Source organism: Marmota flaviventris, chromosome 7 (genome assembly GCF_047511675.1).
Source record: "Marmota flaviventris isolate mMarFla1 chromosome 7, mMarFla1.hap1, whole genome shotgun sequence".
Lineage (NCBI taxonomy): Eukaryota > Metazoa > Chordata > Mammalia > Rodentia > Sciuridae > Marmota > Marmota flaviventris.
The window spans coordinates 20,370,230-20,388,736 of NC_092504.1; the positions used below are offsets into that span (position 1 = coordinate 20,370,230).

The following is an 18,507-nucleotide window of genomic DNA, read 5'->3' on the forward strand; positions in this document are numbered from 1 at the left end:
TATTGGGTCATCACTATGCCAGAGACTGTTCTGCTTTGTATTTATTGATATATTTTTTCCTACCATCATGTGAATGTTATTTTTGTCCCAGTTTTTCAAAAGGAGAAAATAAAGTACCCAAAAGTTAACTAAATACCTGGAGGTTAATTGTCTTGTCTGAAGTCACAGAACTCTTAAGGGGTAGATCAGGGAATCAGATTCAGGAAGTCTTCTCTTTTAGAGTTCATTCTTACAACCACGAAGCTTGACGCCATTCTGCCACCTGTGTCAAGGCACTGTGATAAGGGCTAGAGGTACAGAAGTATATACATCTTAAATAGTTCTTGATTGCCTGGAACTTAATGCATTTATACTTACAAATGTATTTATAGTTTTTTGTCTTGGTTAAAATATGTAAATATATGTGCACAGAAATATGTAATGTGGAAAAACATTATACAACTAACTAAACACATGTAATCAGCATATCGTCATATTCTTGATTTCAATATTATTTGATGACTGCTTCCATCATATGGATGTGCCATAATTTAATTATTGTCCTGTTATTGGAAAGAAATATGTAGGCATTCCTTGTGAACATTATAATACATTTATTATTGTCATTTCAGATTACTATGTGACACTGGATAAATGCATAAAAGTATAAAGTTATTAACATGTTTCTAATTATATTCCTAAAGCTAATAATGCTTTAGGTGTAGTTTGCAGTAGGGCTTTTCTTACATCTTCATAAATACTGTGCATAATAATTTTAGTAATCAAACCAAACAAAATATAGTTGTCCCTTAGTGTCCCTATGGGGTAGGTTTCAGGACTTACCTAGGATATCAAAATTTATGGATGCTCAAGTCCCTTGTATATTCATGTGTGATGTTTTTGTGTAATCTGTACACACTATATACTTTAAATCTCTAGATTACTTGGATAATTTCTAATACAATAGAAATGCTATGTAAATAGTTATTATACTATATTCTTCAGGAAATAATGATGGGGGAGCGAGGAGGGAAAGGAAAAAGTCTGTCTATATATTAAGTACAGCCATAATTTGTTTTCCAAATATTTTAAAACCTAAACAGTTAGTTCTAATCTGTAGATTTGGAGCTGACAGACCAACTGTAATCAAAATATAGTAATTAGAAAATGGTGTCTTAGTTGTTAATTTAAAATCATCTTTCAAAAGTTTTGCAATCCTTCATACGATCATCATGATGCATTTTTAAGAGTATTTTGAGGAATATATATATATATATATATAAAGTTGTTGATTGCACATGTAAGTTTTAGTACAATATCAATATAATTCCTCAAATAGGTTAACTTTAAGAATGGAAAGTTGGGTTTAACAAATATCATTTTTAGATTCTTAACCTATTAAAATCCAGAGCTTTTAGTTCTGTGACTGTATCAAAGAAATTGACACAGGTGCATTCAAATATGTTGGAAATCATAATCTATAGCTTTTATATAAATATTCATTTTTTTCTAAAAGAGAGAGAGAGAGAGAATTTTCATATTTATTTTTTAGTTTTCGGCAGACACAACATCTTTGTTTGTATGTGGTGCTGAGGATCGAACCCGGGCCACGCACATGCCAGGCGAGCGCGCTACCGCTTGAGCCACATCCCCAGCCCTAAATATTCATTGTTATATTTATAGTTATATTTTTATTATATTATCTATAATTACATAATACATTATAATTAGGTTTTTATAGGTTTTCTGCCTCTGGGATGAAGGGACAAAAATAGGTTAATATCTTTTCGTAGTGTTTTTTTTCCTATTTCTCCTGAAAGAGTCATTATGAAATATTTACTTTCACTTATGTTCAACCAATATTGATGTGCCTACTGTTTTTCAGAGCACATCATCCATGCCTGCCATCAGTTCTTTTTTTTTTTTTTTTTTTTTTTTTTTAATTTTTTATTGTTGGTTGTTCAAAACATTACATAGTTCTTGATATATCATATTTCACAATTTGATTCAAGGGGGTTATGAGCTCCCATTTTTACCCCATATACAGATTGCAGAATCACATCAGTTACACATCCATTGATTTACATATTGCCATACTAGTGTCTGTTGTATTCTGCTGTCTTTCCTATCCTCTACTATCCCCCCTCCCCTCCCCTCCCCTCCCCTCCCCTCCCCTCCCCTCTTCTCTCTCTGCCCCCTTTACTGACATTCGTTTGTCCCCCTTGTATTATTTTTCCCCTTCCCCTCACTTCCTCTTGTATGTACTTTTGTATACCTCTGAGGGTCTCCTTCCATTTCCATGCATTTTCCCTTCTCTCTCCCTTTCCCTCCCACCTCTCATCCCTGTTTAATGTTAATCTTCTTCTCATGCTCTTCGACCCTACTCTGTTCATAGCTACTCTCCTTATATCAAAGAAGACATTAGACATTTGTTTTTTAGGGATTGGCTAGCTTCACTTAGCATAATCTGCTCTAATGCCATCCATTTCCCTGTAAATTCTATGATTTTGTCATTTTTTAATGCAGAGTAATACTCCATTGTGTATAAATGCCACATTTTTTTTATCCATTCATCCATTGAAGGGCATCTAGGTTGGTTCCACAGTCTAGCTATTGTGAATTGTGCTGCTATGAACATCGATGTAGCAGTGTCCCTGTAGCATGCTCTTTTTAGGTCTTTAGGGAATAGACCGAGAAGGGGAATAGCTGGGTCAAATGGTGGCTCCATTCCCAGCTTTCCAAGAAATCTCCATACTGCTTTCCAAATTGGCTGCACCAATTTGCAGTCCCACCAGCAATGTACAAGTGTACCCTTTTCCCCACATCCTCGCCAGCACTTGTTGTTGTTTGACTTCATAATGGCTGCCAATCTAACTGGAGTGAGATGGTATCTTAGGGTGGTTTTGATTTGCATTTCTCTGACTGCTAGAGATGGTGAGCATTTTTTCATGTACTTGTTGATTGATTGTATGTCCTCCTCTGAGAAGTGTCTGTTCAGGTCCTTGGCCCATTTGTTGATTGGGTTGTTTGTTCTCTTATTGTCTAATTTTTTGAGCTCTTTGTATACTCTGGATATTAGGGCTCTATCTGAGGTGTGAGGAGTAAAGATTTGTTCCCAGGATGTAGGCTCTCTATTTACCTCTCTTGTTGTATCTTTTGCTGAGAAAAAACTTTTTAGTTTGAGTAAGTCCCATTTGTTGATTCTAGTTATTAACTTTTGTGCTATGGGTGTCCTATTGAGGAATTTGGAGCCCGACCCCACCGACTGTAGATCGTAGCCAACTTTCTCTTCTATCAGACGGCGCGTCTCTGATTTGATATCCAGCTCCTTGATCCATTTTGAATTAACTTTTGTGCATGGCGAGAGAAAGGGATTCAGTTTCATTTTGTTGCATATGGATTTCCAGTTTTCCCAGCACCATTTGTTGAAGATGCTATCCTTCCTCCATTGCATGCTTTTAGACCCTTTATCAAATATAAGATAGTTGTAGTTTTGTGGATTGGTTTCTGTGTCCTCTATTCTGTACCATTGGTCCACCCGCCTGTTTTGGTACCAGTACCATGCTGTTTTTGTTACTATTGCTTTGTAATATAGTTTGAAGTCTGGTATCGCTATACCGCCTGATTCACACTTCCTGCTTAGCATTGTTTTTGCTATTCTGGGTCTTTTATTTTTCCATATGAATTTCATGATTGCTTTCTCTATTTCTACAAGAAATGCCGTTGGGATTTTGATTGGCATTGCATTAAACCTATAGAGAACTTTTGGTAATATCGCCATTTTGATGATGTTAGTTCTGCCTATCCATGAACAGGGTATATTTTTCCATCTTCTAAGATCTTCTTCTATTTCTCTCTTAAGGGTTCTGTAGTTTTCATTGTATAAGTCTTTCCTGCCATCAGTTCTTTATGTGTACCTGTCACTTGTGTATTGAGAGTGTATGTGTAACATTTTCACTTATTTAGTAGTCATTATTCCTTCTGTATTCCAGACTTTGGTGGTGAAATACTAGGTTTACAAAAGACTTTAGACTTCACAGTATAGTGAAGGAGGCTGTAATAACTGGAATGGAAATGTATTTGTTTCTTCTATAAAAAGAACAAGATGAAGTGTTTTATACACATTTACGTAAGATTTTTAATAATTAATTTTGCAACTAAAAGAGGTAGTTGGGTGTTACAATTTTTGATGGATTTTTTTGTTATAGTCCACTATTTGAATATTATGCTTTCACAGTGAATTATGCAAAAGACTTATGCTGATCATTTGAGTTTCTTAAGGTAACAGATTTTGAACCCTCAGTATAGTAATTCTGCAAGATTGTTTCAGCAATTTAGAAAATGATGTCAAATGGTTTCTTGTTCAATTCATCTAACTTGTTAGGAAATATTGGTATTCTAGTTCAGTTTATCACTTCTGCAATTAATTTTGGAACGCAGTGTTACTGAATGGTTTCCATTCAAGTCTTAAAGATGCTTAGGAGCTTCCTGTCCTTAATTTGGGGGATTTTTGTCAGTGCCTTTTATTATTCTTTTAGTCATTATTTGAAACATTGTTAAGAGCTATCCATTGGCTATTGTGTATTATCACTGCTAATCTGACTGCATGCCTTTAGCCTCCCTCAGTTAATAAATGATTTCTCTTCCCTTGAGGATAAGACTTGTAGCAGTCCAGGGAACAAGATGTAGCTGAGAAAATAGACATTGTACCCTTTTAAGGAAAATATCTTTTATGGTCATATTCTTTTGTCAACTGAAATTTTAATTGATAACTACCATAATTTAGGTCAACCTTAAAAGATTGAGAAGTGCATAACTTTATGGATTTACTTTGTAGAAATAAAATGAAGTTTCTAAATATTATTCTGATCTTCCATGGTGGCTTTTAATAAATGTGCATGTAGTTCCTTACTAAAACATAGACAACAAGTGTTTATGTAGTTATAAATTACAAAACAGACTAGGTTTTTTGTGAGGAATTTACATAATTAGATCATTTCCATTTCAGCCATGCTTGAAAAATAAATTTATGTATTTGACTTGATTTTTTTCTAGTTGCTTCTGAAAGAAAGATTGGTATAGGTGTGTGAATGGGTGTTGCATTTAAACATTGTGAAATTAGATACTTGTCCTCTCACTTTCATCTCTTAACTGTGATGTTGAGCACTTGACTTAAATCTCTCTGATCCTTAATCTCTTTATCTGTAAAAGGAAGGTAGATCAGAATGAAGTAAAATGCCATGAAGTCTTTAGCATGGTATGTGGTACATTATTAACAAATGTTAACACCAGTACCATTCCCTTCCCCCATCTACATTCTACAACAGTGTAGCTGTAGGAAAAAGAAATGCAGAAATTCCAATTGAAGATCCAGATTTAAGTCTTAATTTTTTTATTTTACTATATATGTTTTCTTGGGTCAGACATTTTTTGGGTTGTACTTTAAGTACAGTCTGTTTTACCTATAAAATTGGGTTCTGAAAATTAAATGAGGTAATGAGTAAGTCTTTCTGACCTACTTTCCAGTGGTTAACTCTTTTTTTTTTTTCCCCTGTGCAGTGAAGGAACTGTGTTTCAGGAGCATGAACCTGGTAGTTGTGTGTAGGTTACAGCACACACACATACACAGCACCATTAACTGGTTTTAAGTAGGAGCAGGGAGGGGCCAAAGGATTTCACTAATGTGGTGAAATTATCAGTTTAAAAAGATGGCTGAAACTGCAGACAGGAATTTCATTGGACCAGGTCCTTTGTTCTTTTTTCTTCATTAGTTTATTACTACTTTGGTCAGCTTTTTTCCCACACGTGATTCTGCCACCATTGTTAGCTTTCTGAAGCATGGTCTACATTTTGTAATCTGCATTCCCCATAATCTGTAATCAATCTAAATCTTAAAAACATATCAGTTTTTTCCCCCTGACACTGGGCTTGAAAGTTTTTCATGAGCTGACTCTATCTTTTCAAGGAGGAAATAGTTTCACTTTCTGCTTAGCATGTGTTCTTTGCCCTAGCTGGGAAACTTTGTCATCTTTGTGTATTGACCTTTACACCAGTTGTTCCATATGCCTAGAATATTAACAGAAACTTTCTCATCTTCTTTCTTTTTTTCTGGGAAGCCATCTTTATGGCTTAGCTTTTTAAAAAATTTCCTGATGGATCATCCTAAAGTAATTTTAATTGCTTTATGACAGTAAATGCATGTATTTATTGATAAGATTAATTAGTTCGACTTTCTTTGCATAACTCAAGTATTCTTTTTGGTAACTGAATAGTATTAAACTTGCAGCAGAAACAGAGTGAATTCTTAGTAGATTTAAAATGATGCATAAAGCCAGGTGTAGTGCTGAAGGCCTGTAATCCCAGTAGTTGAGGAGGCCAAAGCAGGAAGATTACAAGTTCAAGGCCAGCGTGGACAAATTAGTGAGACCCTAATAAATTAAAAGAAAGGGCTGAGAGTGCTACTTAGTGGTAGACTGCTCCTGAGTTTGATATGTAGTACTGGGAGAAAAAATGTGATGCATACACTTCTTACTGTACCTTAATAATGGAATAATTTTAATGTTTTTATGTAAGAGAGGTGGGTTGTGGTGAACAGGAAAGAGGGACACAGATACCTGCCAGTGCAGTCAGGCAGTAAAACTTGATGGATAGCCATTCTGTAGAAAGCAATTTTTCCTCTGCTGTCATTCCATAGCAATTAACACAGAAGACTTCTTGTGATCAAATCAAATGTGTGTAGGGTTTTTCCCCACACATAGAACAGGTAAACACAGTATAACAGACAAACACAGTACTCCAGTGAATACCATCTGTCTGTCCTCCAGTTCATTTCATTTCTGACACTTATCTACCTGGAGATAACATCAGATCCCAAAGGTCTAGGGCTTTGTCCTGGAGGCTGCCCCTCCCACATGCCTAGCACAAGTCCCAGGTGTTTTTTTCTATTCTTTTTTGATAGACTGCTCTAAACAGGACTGCTTCAACTCCATCTTTGAGTTCCATTAATTTGCCAGACTAGCTCACAGGACTCTGAGTAACAGTTACGTTTACTGGTTTATTATAAAGGATAATAAAAAGGTGGCGAGGTAACTAGGGCAAGGTATAGGAGAAGGGGCTAAGAGGTTCCATGGGGCATACTACACCCTCCAGGAACCTCTGAGTGTTCACCTGTCTGGAAGTACTCTGAACGCTGTCCCTTTGTGTTTTTAGGGAGGCTTCATTACATAGACCTGATTAATTAAAACATTGGTCATTTAAGGTTAAATCAACTTACCCTTCAGCCCCTCCCCTTCCTAGAAGTTGTAAATAAGGGGTAAAGTCCCAAGCCTCTAATCCTGCCCTTATCTTTCTGGTGGCCAGCCCTCATCCAGAGTCTACAAGGGGGCTGCTTGCCTTCAGTAAACTTATTAGCATATAGAACCACACTTATCACTTTGAAGATTCCAAGGATTTTAGGAGTTATATGCCGGGAAACAGGGATGAAAACCAAATTGTATTTCATGGTATTAGAGTCAACTATCTGTTCATTTATATGCATTCTGTTAGAAATAAGCTTTAGAAACTGGTACTCTTTTCCATTTAATGACTACTATGCAGTAAGTGATTCAGTAATATTTACATCAGGACATTGTTTGAAGGAAATCCTGTCACTTAACCAGTTCCCTTTAGTACAGTTGTGTAGGTGATTTCCATTTCTCATTCAACGAAGAATACAGTAGTAGTTATTTGCAAGTGTACCTGGTTCCTAGCAAGTCTTCAGACATGTTTTTTAGTTATTTTCATTCCTTGAGAAGAAACTGAAGAAGTCATTGGGGTAAAGGGATTTGTGGGACTCACTAGAAAGATCTCTAAAACAATGGCTAACACCTGGTGCTTCTCATTCATCCAAGGGTTCACATTAAAAATTACAGTGTTACATGCTACTAGCAGCACCCTTTGTTTTTGTAGTCATGGCAGCTTAACACAGCGCCCTAGTGGCTTAACATACAAACACTTAAGTCCTTATTTTTTGTTTTTGTTTTTAAGTCATTGAAATTATGAGGCTATCATTCAAATGGAAGCATTATAGTTCTTCGGAACCATTATGATCTCAAAAGGAAAGGAGAATGCTAAAGATACACTGGCTGAGGTGTTTTGAGGTGCACCGAAGTGTTCCAAGCTGTCTGTGACTTACCTTAACATGTTCTTGAAGTACCATGGCGTGGATTAAAAGGTATGCTTTAGAAATCTCTCGGTGACCCCAGGGTCATGGGTAGAATGAATGCTCAGATTCTATATCTTATTATTGCATATTTTAATATTTAGATTGCAAGTGGTTATAGATTTATAGTGCTATTTTTGTTAAAAATATTGAAAGTTTTATGATTGAATTTTTTTCCTTTTTGAGATAAGATTATGGAAGACATGAGGGTAGATATTTTCCTTCAGTTTTAATAGTAATAGTGTAGAAATAAGCTATAATTTATTTTACCACATAGTTTAGGGATTATTCATGTGTTAGTCTGTAATTATCTTTCGGTTTACATCATAGAATAGTTCTCTTCAGTGCCGTCATTTCATGGTAGCCTGAATAGGGTAAATTCTTCAGATAGAGTACTAATTTGGCCAAACAAAACTGTTCTATTTAGTCCATTTATAGTAGAGTTTTGTCTTTTGCACAGAATTTTCATTTAGAGGCAAATGAGTGAGTTTTAAACTATTTCTTAACTGATATTAAAAAATTTTTTGTACTATATGGCTGCTAATAATTTTGCTTTTTTTGAAGAGTGGTACAATTGAACCAACTTAGTGAGAATGCTGAATTTATTAATATTATATCAGATTCAGCATTCTTAACCTATTAGTTAATAAAGGAAACTATGTTTGGAAGAGAGGTATAAGTCATAGATAGAAAACATGAACAGAAATACATTGGTAGAGTCCACGACTTTTGCCAGGTTACCTTGTTCTATAAGATCCTTTTGGTATGTCAACAGTTAAATTCTTTTTTTTTTTTTGTACTTGGGTTTGAACCTAGGGGCACTTAACCACCGAACCACATCCCCAGCCCTTTTTTATGTTTTATTTAGAAACAGAGTCTTGCTGAGTTGCTTAGGGCCTACCTGAGTTGCTGAGGGTGGCTTTGAACTCGGGATTCTTCTGCCTTAGCTTCCTGAGCCACTGGGTTATAAGCGTGCACCACCATGCCTGGCCAAAAGTTAAATTCCTAATGGAATTTAATTATTAAAACTACACAAAACTTTTATAATAAAATATCCCTAGTGATAGTGATCTAATCATATTCCAAGGTAGTCATGTGCTTAATTAGCCAAAGTAGTCATTCATTTCAACTTGGCATTTTATGTGTAATGGCATACAATAGTGTCTATCCTCCAGAAAGATATTTTGGAACATAATGGTTTTTAATGTATTGTTTACAAAATATATTTCTCTATAATACTTGCTACTTAAAGTGTAAAATTTTTCTGGGTTAGCACATGGTCCTCCATTTGTTTCCTTTGAACTTCAGAGGGATTTTGATGCATAGCCAGAGTTGGCAACTTCTCTTCTTACTCTAAAAAGTTTATACGTTTTTGTTTAAGAGCTTAGGGATCAACTGACCTGTGCTTCACATCTAATGCTTACTTTGTTATCTTGATAGGTTGTGAGAATGATCTGGAAAAATATGAATTTATGTATAAAAAATATAGAGACATAAGCATATTATTATATAAATCTGCAATACATAGATAATTTGCTATATTTGCTATACATAGATAATTGTACACATATGCTTATGCAGGGTTGGGCACATGGGACAAAATGGCAGATCAGCTGTGATAGTGATGATTTTTAAATGCCAAATCAGGATTTATGTGTGTGTGCATGCACATTATTTTCTTTTTTTTTCTGCCCTGACTCTTTTACTTTGTCCTGTACTCTTTCTAGAGTAAATCAATCATCATTATTTGGGTTTTTTGGGTACCAGGGATTGAAACCAGGGGCACTTACTACTAAGCTACATCTCCACCCCTTTTTTTATTTTATTTAGAGACAGGGTCTTACCGAGTTGCTTAGGGCTTTGCTAAGTTTCTGAGGCTGGGTTCGAACTCCTGAGCCACTAGGATTACAGGTACAGGTGTGTGTCACTGCACCCAGCAGTTGCTTTTGTTTGTTTGTTTGTTTGTTTTATCAGTGAAAGAAGGTAGCCACTAGAGACTGGTAATTTATCTATGGTTCTATTACTCTGCTAGGATGATTTTTGTGTTCTCTGAAGCTTTGTTTTTCAAATTGTTGGTTTCATCCCATTTATTAGTGGATCAAGAAAACATTTTAGTGGTTTGTGACCAGCATCAAAGCATATTTCAGAATAGGAATGTGTCAATGCACTGGATGTAGAAAAGAATGCATTGCTTTTTTTTTTTTTTTAAAGCTTATTCTTCAATTTTTAAAGCAGTTGAAATGAACAAAATCTATGCATATTTATGTGTACATTGATTAGTTATGTTTTTGTTCTAGTAAGTGTATGCCTCCTATAGGCACAGAGTTCCTCAGAAATACTATTAGCTTTATATTGTTTTGCTTTGTTGAAAAGAAATGACCAGGATACATTTTAGTCTGTGGTGAAAGAGAATATGGTGTGCATATTCTTCCTGTACATCATCTTCAAAGGTCACTCTTTTATCTTTTTTGTTTGAAGTAAAGGTTATAACAGGAGAATAGGGAGTAGAAGAGAAAATGAGAATAAAACAATAGTAGCTTTAGAGTGGTATTAACCAAGGCTATTTTATCAAGTAGAGTGATATTGTATGCTGCCTCTTGGCATACATTTTGGTGTTTATCAATTCATAGACCAGTGTTTTTCATACACGTTCTGAAATTAATTCGTTAAGTTTCTGCCCCCTACCCCTTACAGAAACAGAATAGAACAGAAAGTTTCATGAATGTATCACCTGATATAGTTTTTTAAAACTTCTGTTTCAAGGGTAGGCATTGGTACTGGATTGGACAGATGTTCTTGTAATGAGTAACTGGAAAGCTGTGTGGAACTCAGGTCTTATAAATCCATGTTGCCAAACTGATGTCAGCTACAAAAGCTACAAAAGCCTGTAGATAGCCATCACAAGTATTATCAAATCAGTGGTCTTATTTCTGATGGTAGGGAATAGTTAATTAGCTATGAAACCTATGTTTTTGTTGTTTTATTATTTTGTGAGTATGTGTGTATTGTTTGTTTGCCCTGGTAAACATGTAAAGGTTTATAATTAAGAATTTACAATAATCCAGCCAGGCACATGCCATAATCCCAGCAATTTGGAGGCTGAGGCAGAAGAATCACAAATTCAAGCCCAGCCTTAGCAATTTAGCAATGTCCTAAGCAGCTTAGACCTTGTCTCAAAATAAAAAAAGATCTGGGGATGTGGCTCAGTTGTAATGTGCCTCTGGGTTCAATACCAAAGGGAAAAAAATGAAAAAGAAAGAATTTATAGTATTTCCTAGTTGTGATTTACTCTTACTTTGTATTGAAGTAAATGATTGCTGTAGTTAGAAAAAAACCTGATGATACATCTTAAAATTCACTAAACTTATTTTATGTGTTAGGATTTGTTCCTTTAACAGGTGACTCTTTAATTCAGAAGATAAATATAAAGCTATAGAAATTCAGCATAAATCAGATATATATTACAAATATTTAAGGTGGTCAGATGTTTAAATGTAGAATTTCTGTGTGTGAGGATTTTGATAATATTTAAACTTTTATTTTTCTTGAATTAGTGCATTTGCTTATACAGTAGCCTTGTAACAGCAGTTATTTATAGATCTGTTGAGGATAATCACAGTATCTGGTGAATATTTTTTAATAAATAAGGTAGGGCAGTATCATCATATGCACATGTGTTTTAAGATTATGTCAAAAATACAATTTTTTTTTGTCTTCAGAAAACAGAAGATGAAGACTTCTGGTAAATTGTTTCATTACAATGGAATTTGTACATTAGTTTTCTACACTTGGGAGTTGAAAAAATGGAATAATTCTTGCCAGAAGAGGAGGGCAAAAAATAAAAGCCTGTTTTATCTTTCACTTCAAGTTCTTGGAAATCTTGTTAATGTACATAGTTTCTTTTCCAAACTGGGTATGACATACTCCTTAGAAATTGTGTTTTGAAATTATAGGAAGTAAAGCCTCCTAGTCATGGGTTAACTGCCTGATGGTAGTTGCTAGTCTTTGTACAGATGTGTGCAGGCATACACTGTTAGTGGCAGAGCCCTTGGATGAAGCTTCAGCTCCGTTGGTCCAAACAGACCAGGCTATGTCACCTGTCCCAGTATGCCAATTAAAGAGACAGCAGTGATGAAGGGCAGGAAAGGAGCTTTTGACATGCCGTGATCAACTATGTCTCAAGGAACTGACAGAAACTTTGAGGTTTTATAGAAAAGGGCACAAAGGCGGGTTGTATGGCTGAGAAGCTTGTATAGCTCCTGAGAGTAAATCATTTTGGTCAGACTATGATGGGGATCAGACTATGATGGGGATGGGTTCTGTGAAGCTTTGGGACATCCTCAGCACCTGAGGGCATGATTTGGTTCCTCATCTGAGATATTGCCCCAGGTTTTGTTGTGGGGGATTGTTCTTGCTTGGGGGGGGGGGCAATCTCACCTTGGGTTATCTGTTCTGCTTGCAATTGCTTGGGGGTAGTTTCAGTCCCTTGTTATAAAGATGCTTATCAATAAAGATTGTAGTTCCTGGAATCCAAGGTAGCTGCAGGAGAAAATGACTCAGAATGAAGGGGGAAAAAGAATGAGAGAGGGGGGAGGGATGGGGCAGGCAGGCAGATGGAGTCAGAAAGGGACAATATGGAGTGTTATGTCAGCGACTTAGTCCTCTTTCACTAAGAGATTCTGAATGTGAAGTATGGAAGAATTAAAATTCCTTTATTCTGTTGCTTTGCTTCTCAAAATTCTCTCCATCTCCCAACTGCTCCCAGTCTTATCCAGTTCTTTCTACTCTCTTTCGGTAGGTAGCCCTGTTTGGCTTTTCATCATTAAGATCATTGATTCTTTTTCTCAATCATGTTTCCCACTCACTTCCAGCTTCACCATATCTTACCTTATCTTGGTCATCTGTCAGGAGCTATGAGTTTTCATGTTGTCTCCTTGTGGCATTTGTTTCTTCAGATCTGTGTCCCTTTTCTTTGGTTATCATAAATGCATGATACCAGCTTATAGTCTTTTTCTTTGGTACTTTTTTGTTTGTTTCTAGGGAATAGTTGAGAAGGAAACTAAACTATATTCTAGTTTAGTTGTCTCCAACCTGATATGAGTAGCTAGAGATGCACCCCAACTCCATATCTAGATTTAGAAGAAAGAGCATATCATGAATTCTGTATTCATTATTAGATATTATTTCAGCTGATTTTTGGTTATAAAAAATAAGTTAGAATCACCTTTCAAAGATTAAGATGAGCTGCTGTGAGTCTATATTTAAAATGATGTTTTAGCTTCTGAAGATAACAAAACTTGGGAGTTCATAACCCACTTGAATCAAAGTGTGAAATATGATATGTCAAGAACTATGTAATGTTTTGAACAACCAACAATAAAAAATAAAAAAAATAAATAAAAATAAAAAAATAAAAAATAAAGATTTAAAAAAATAAAAAAAATGTTTTGAGTAAATGGGGTATTGTTAGCATTAAATATGTTCTCAAAACTAATTGTACCATCTCTCATTACTTTGAAAAACAGTACTATTTTGGATGACTGTGGTATCTGGGGTATCTCTTCAAAGAGTACTTTATAATTCATTTCAAGTATGAACCTTATTGAAAAAGTGAAATATACTGTGTTAGTACATGTCAGAAAAATCAGGGAATCAGGAAAACATCTATTTGAAAAATACAATGAAGCTACTTTTTCTCGCACTGTGGAACTGCTGGGCATTATAAGGAAAGTACGTAGATGAACAGGAAGATGTGTGTGTGTGTTCTTTCTTCAAAATGCCAAACTTACTGTTTAGATATGGAGCACAGTTTTCATTAGTGGTGTAGTTAGGCTCACATAGGTGAGAGTGAGTGAGCAAGTGAGCCCCTACCTCCAGGGGGAAACCACAGTAAGATCAAGCTGACCTTCTCTACTGGTCTGTGGGCCTTGCTTTATCAACTGTATGTCAGCATATTATCTTTAGAAATAATGACTATAAATGTGCTACTTTGGAGGAAGGACAACTGCCTCCTTTTGTCCTCCTACCCTTAATTGTTATAAGGAATCCTGGGGTAGAACTGTTGATGCAGAGGTAAGATAGAACACTTTGGAAAAAGTACTTACTTTGAGGGCCTTTGTGTCTTGTTGATACCAGTACTGTGATAGTAGTGATGAGCGTGATTGAGTATGTGTTTCTCTGTGTGTATGTGTATACACGCATATATAAGAGTTAGTGGTAGCAGCTAAGCAACTAGATTAATAAAATGTGCATTAAATTTAGCTTTATCAGGACCCTTTGTTGTTGAAATATCTGTGGAAAAACTAACCTGTCAGTGAAAATTCTAGCAGAGGCATGGAACATGGGTGCATATATAAAGCAAGGAGGGTTTGGAATAAGTAGGATCCACTGAGAACATTCACCTTTGAAGTACACACTGACATTTCCTCTGCAGAGAAACAATTTTCAATCTTTGCTCTAGTTCCCAAACCTATTCTTTACCACCATTAACTGATTTTGTTTATTTTGTTGGTACTGTATCCCTGGCCCCTGGGACAGTGAATAGTCACAGCAGGTTCTCAGTAAATATTTGTCAAATGAATACAATTTGGATAACCCTAGGTTGGGGGGGGGGGGATGCTTGTTGTTGCTTTGTTTTGGTGCTGGGAATTGAACCCATGGGTACTTGATCATTGAATTATATCCTATCCCTTTTTATTTTGAGACAGGGTCTTGCTAAATTGCTGAGGGCTTCACTATGTTGGTTTGGCTGGACTGGAACTTGTAATTTTCCTGCCTCAGTTTCCCAAGTTGCTGAAATTACAGATGTGTGCCACTGTACCTGGCAACACTAAGTTTTTAGATTTACATCTATCCTGTCATGGCATAACAAGCCTTTCTCTTATTAATCATCTCTTAATTTACAAGTGGAGAGAAGACCAGATATCTTATTGATGAACCTCTAAATTTACAAATGGAGAGAATGACCAGATATTTAAAGAAGTAATTTTATTTTGAAATGATCTTAGTTTCAGTATATATGTTATCACTAAATTCTTGTGAATTTGGTGGTGGGTCTGAAGACAGAGAAGTCTCAAGTGTGTTATTACACTGACATTTAACGAATATTGTGCTTGAGGTGTTCCACGCCAAGCATTTTGCATTTATTAGCTCATGCTTCACAACAGATCTCTAGTATTCCCATTTCACTGACATGGAGACTGAAGCTCTGCAATACCTATGAAAGCATTGAAGTGGGGGTTCTTTTGTTGTTGTTATTTGTTTTCATTTTTGTTTTTGGTCAAAAGGCAGGCTTTGGGGGAGCAAAACTTGGAAATAGTGTACATAATAATTGAACAGATCTTTCTTGCCATGGGTAGATGTGCAAGTGTGAGATTATTTATAGGGAAAGCCAGATTGTGATCTGTGCTCATGTTTTACAGAAGAAAGGCTCTGTATTCCAACTAAAACATTTCCATATTTGGGACTGACCAGATTTGGTCTGTTAGGAGGTGGACAATTGCCCTTTTATGGCCACCCAGATCCTCCATTGCTGTCTTGTTTCTCTTTGACTTGGTGGCTCTGACACTCCCTCAAGCAGTCTTGTTCTCCTCTGTCTTTTGTTACTGCTCTCTTGGCTCCAGTGTTCTCTGTCTCCTTTGCTCTCTATCCGCTCTTTGTACTCCACAGCTCCCTTCTCTCTTCCTTTCCTCCCTCCCAACTCATTACTTGCAACTTGAGCAAACAAAAGAATTTCCTCTGCATTCTGACTATAAAAGAATAATAATGTGAACATTGAATAAAGTCAACTTTTGAGTCACAGAACCAGGCAGGCCAAGTGAGAAAGTGAGCTGGCCAACAAAGGTCAGTTAGGAGGATGCTATAAAAATAGCATAAATCTTAGATCCTAGGAGGCTGTTCAAAGTTAAAAGAACTGACCCAGGACAAGTAGTATTTTGTTTTCAGAATAAAGAGCTTGTTGACCTCCTGGTGCTTACCACAGGCTGTGTTTTTATGCTGAGTGTATACAAAAGGGAGGCAGAGTAAACCTATCCTATAGACACCCCAGCTCAGGCCTCCTGTCTGGACTGTATTGTGAATGGGGGCTATGGAGTTGAGGGAAATGAGCTTCTTGAGTACAGTGACCAGACCAGTACACCCAAGGTTAGTTCTTGAGGACTACTAGAATCAAACCAAGATATTCGCAGCTGTCTTAATCCACTTTGTACTGCTGTAACAAAATACCACAGACTGGGTAATGAATGAAAATAGTATATATCTTACAGTTCTGGAGGTTGAGAAGATTACCATTGAGGGGCCACATCTGGTGAGGTCCTTGCCTGCAACATTGTAACATGGTAGAAAGTATAAGGTGGGCAAGAGGTTATGCACAGGAAAGGGAGGTTAAGAAGGGGCTAAACCCAACTTTATAACAAATCCTCTCTCACAATGACAATCCATTTGTGAAGGCAGAGCCTTTGGGATGGAAACAACTCCCATAAGGACCCGTCTCCAAACACTGATGCATTGGGGATTGAATTTCCAACATAAACTTTGGAGGACATATTTAGACTATAGCAGTAGATAAAAGGTGAACATTAAAAAATAACTTCCTTTCAACTTTTTTTTTCTCCCTTTCAATTTTGAGTTTCATCCCAAAGTTCTAATTTATACTTAGAATGAAGGATGTCTTTTCAATCTGATATTTCTCTTCATACCTAAAACTACTAACATTTTTAAATAACAGGAAGCTAATTAATCAACCAAATTATTATCGGCTTAAACATTGTGGCATATTAGATATTAGATTATTATTACAGTAAAGAATTACCTTTGGTGAAATTGCTGGAGACCTACACATTATATATGCAAGTTTTTCTATCAATTGGTTTTAAGCAGCAAAACTAAATGAAGGAACTAATAAGGTGTATACTGAGAGCCCCAATTAGATCTGGATTGGCACTTCATAGAATCTTTCAAAAGTTCGGTATTTTGAAGTGTCAACATGCTTCATAAAGAATGGCTTTGTTGAGCCAGGCGCCGTGACACACACCTGTAATCCCAGCAGCTTGGGAGGCTGAGACAAGGGGATCCCAAGTTTAAAGCCAGCCTTAGCAACAGCAAGGTACTAAGCAACCCAGTGAGACCCTATCTCTAAATAAAATAGGGCTGGGGATGTGGCTCAGTGGTTGAGTGCCCCTAAGTTCAGTTCCTGGTACCAAAAAAAAAAAAAAAAAAAAAGAATGACTTTGTTGAGCAAGTGACAGTAACCTATAACATTGTATTTGGGGGGAATTCTCATAGGGAAAATAGTTTTATTAAGATGAGAAATTAATCATTTTTTTAGCTATTTGAACTTGGTGAAATGTTCTCTTCTCATTGAAAGATTTGTAAAGTTAATATCAGCTCATTCATAATTTTTTTCTCTTATAGAAACAAACTTCAGAGGCATTTCTTATCAGTTTGTTTATAATCCTTATTTAATTCAGAAATGGTTGGTCTAAATAATATGGTTTAAGAGCTACAGTTCCATAATAATTTTTTGTTGCTTTTTCTTTAACAGATGATTTGCTATTATTATTGTTCATTCACTTAGTAAGCACCACTGTGTACAGACTTGTATTTGAGAACTTGATGTTTACTATTGCATGCATTTGAGTCAACCTAAATGTGAATCATACGAATTTATTACTTTGGCCATATGTCTCCAATGTGTGTGCCTGCAGTTAAACAAACAAAATTGGCTAGCATAAAATATACAGCTTAAAATAACCCTGGTGCGTGTCCAGTTTATTGTGGAAAAAGCTTGGCATTTTTTTTTTTAAATTGATAGGTTACTTTAATTCTTTAAAAAGCTTGGATTTGATTAATTTCTAGAGCTGGTAACACAATTAGATTTTTCTAGTTTATTTAACTTTACAGCATTCTTTATATTCTCTGGTTGGATTACTACAATGTATAATCCTCCGGATTTGGCAGTTTTAGTTTGCTGAAAAATAGTTTATAGGTAAATAAAATGATTTTGTGAAACATTAAATAAGTTTTTATATGACACTTTTTAAAAAAAAAATATGAAAAACAAATGGTCATCATCAGTGAGTTTTAAGGGGAAATGTCCTCTTGGGGGAAAGGCAAGAAAGATGAGTGGTTTGTGCACCAGAGTATAGCTTCCGTATGTATTTATCTGTGGGACTTGTTGTCCTCAACCATAATATGATCAATGTGTGGTCAGAAGTAGTGGAAAGCCCTACCTTGTAATTCTCTGAGCTTCAGTTTTCCCTTGTAGGTTAAAATGCTGACTCAGGATTGTTAGCAAGGCTTAAATGAGAAATTATACAAGGAGATCCATC

At 35.9% G+C, this 18,507-nt stretch overlaps 1 protein-coding gene and 1 non-coding gene across 5 annotated transcripts in view; both read left to right on the forward strand.

The window, feature by feature from the left end:
• Window positions 1-18,507, forward strand: part of Rbpj (recombination signal binding protein for immunoglobulin kappa J region) — a 216,603-nt gene that overhangs the window by 141,163 nt on the left and 56,933 nt on the right. The window contains exon 2 of one of the 4 annotated variants that reach the window (XM_071614200.1): window positions 8,005-8,191. The exons of the other annotated variants lie outside the window; for them this stretch is intronic. Within the exon in view, the coding sequence (XP_071470301.1) occupies window positions 8,175-8,191 (17 nt within the window). The 5' untranslated portion in view covers window positions 8,005-8,174. The remainder of the gene's footprint in view (window positions 1-8,004; window positions 8,192-18,507) is intronic. 4 annotated transcript variants of the gene reach the window in all.
• On the forward strand, window positions 16,139-16,269 carry LOC114100818 (small nucleolar RNA SNORA51). The gene has a single exon (XR_003584144.1). It is a non-coding gene; the product is annotated as a small nucleolar RNA SNORA51 (small nucleolar RNA).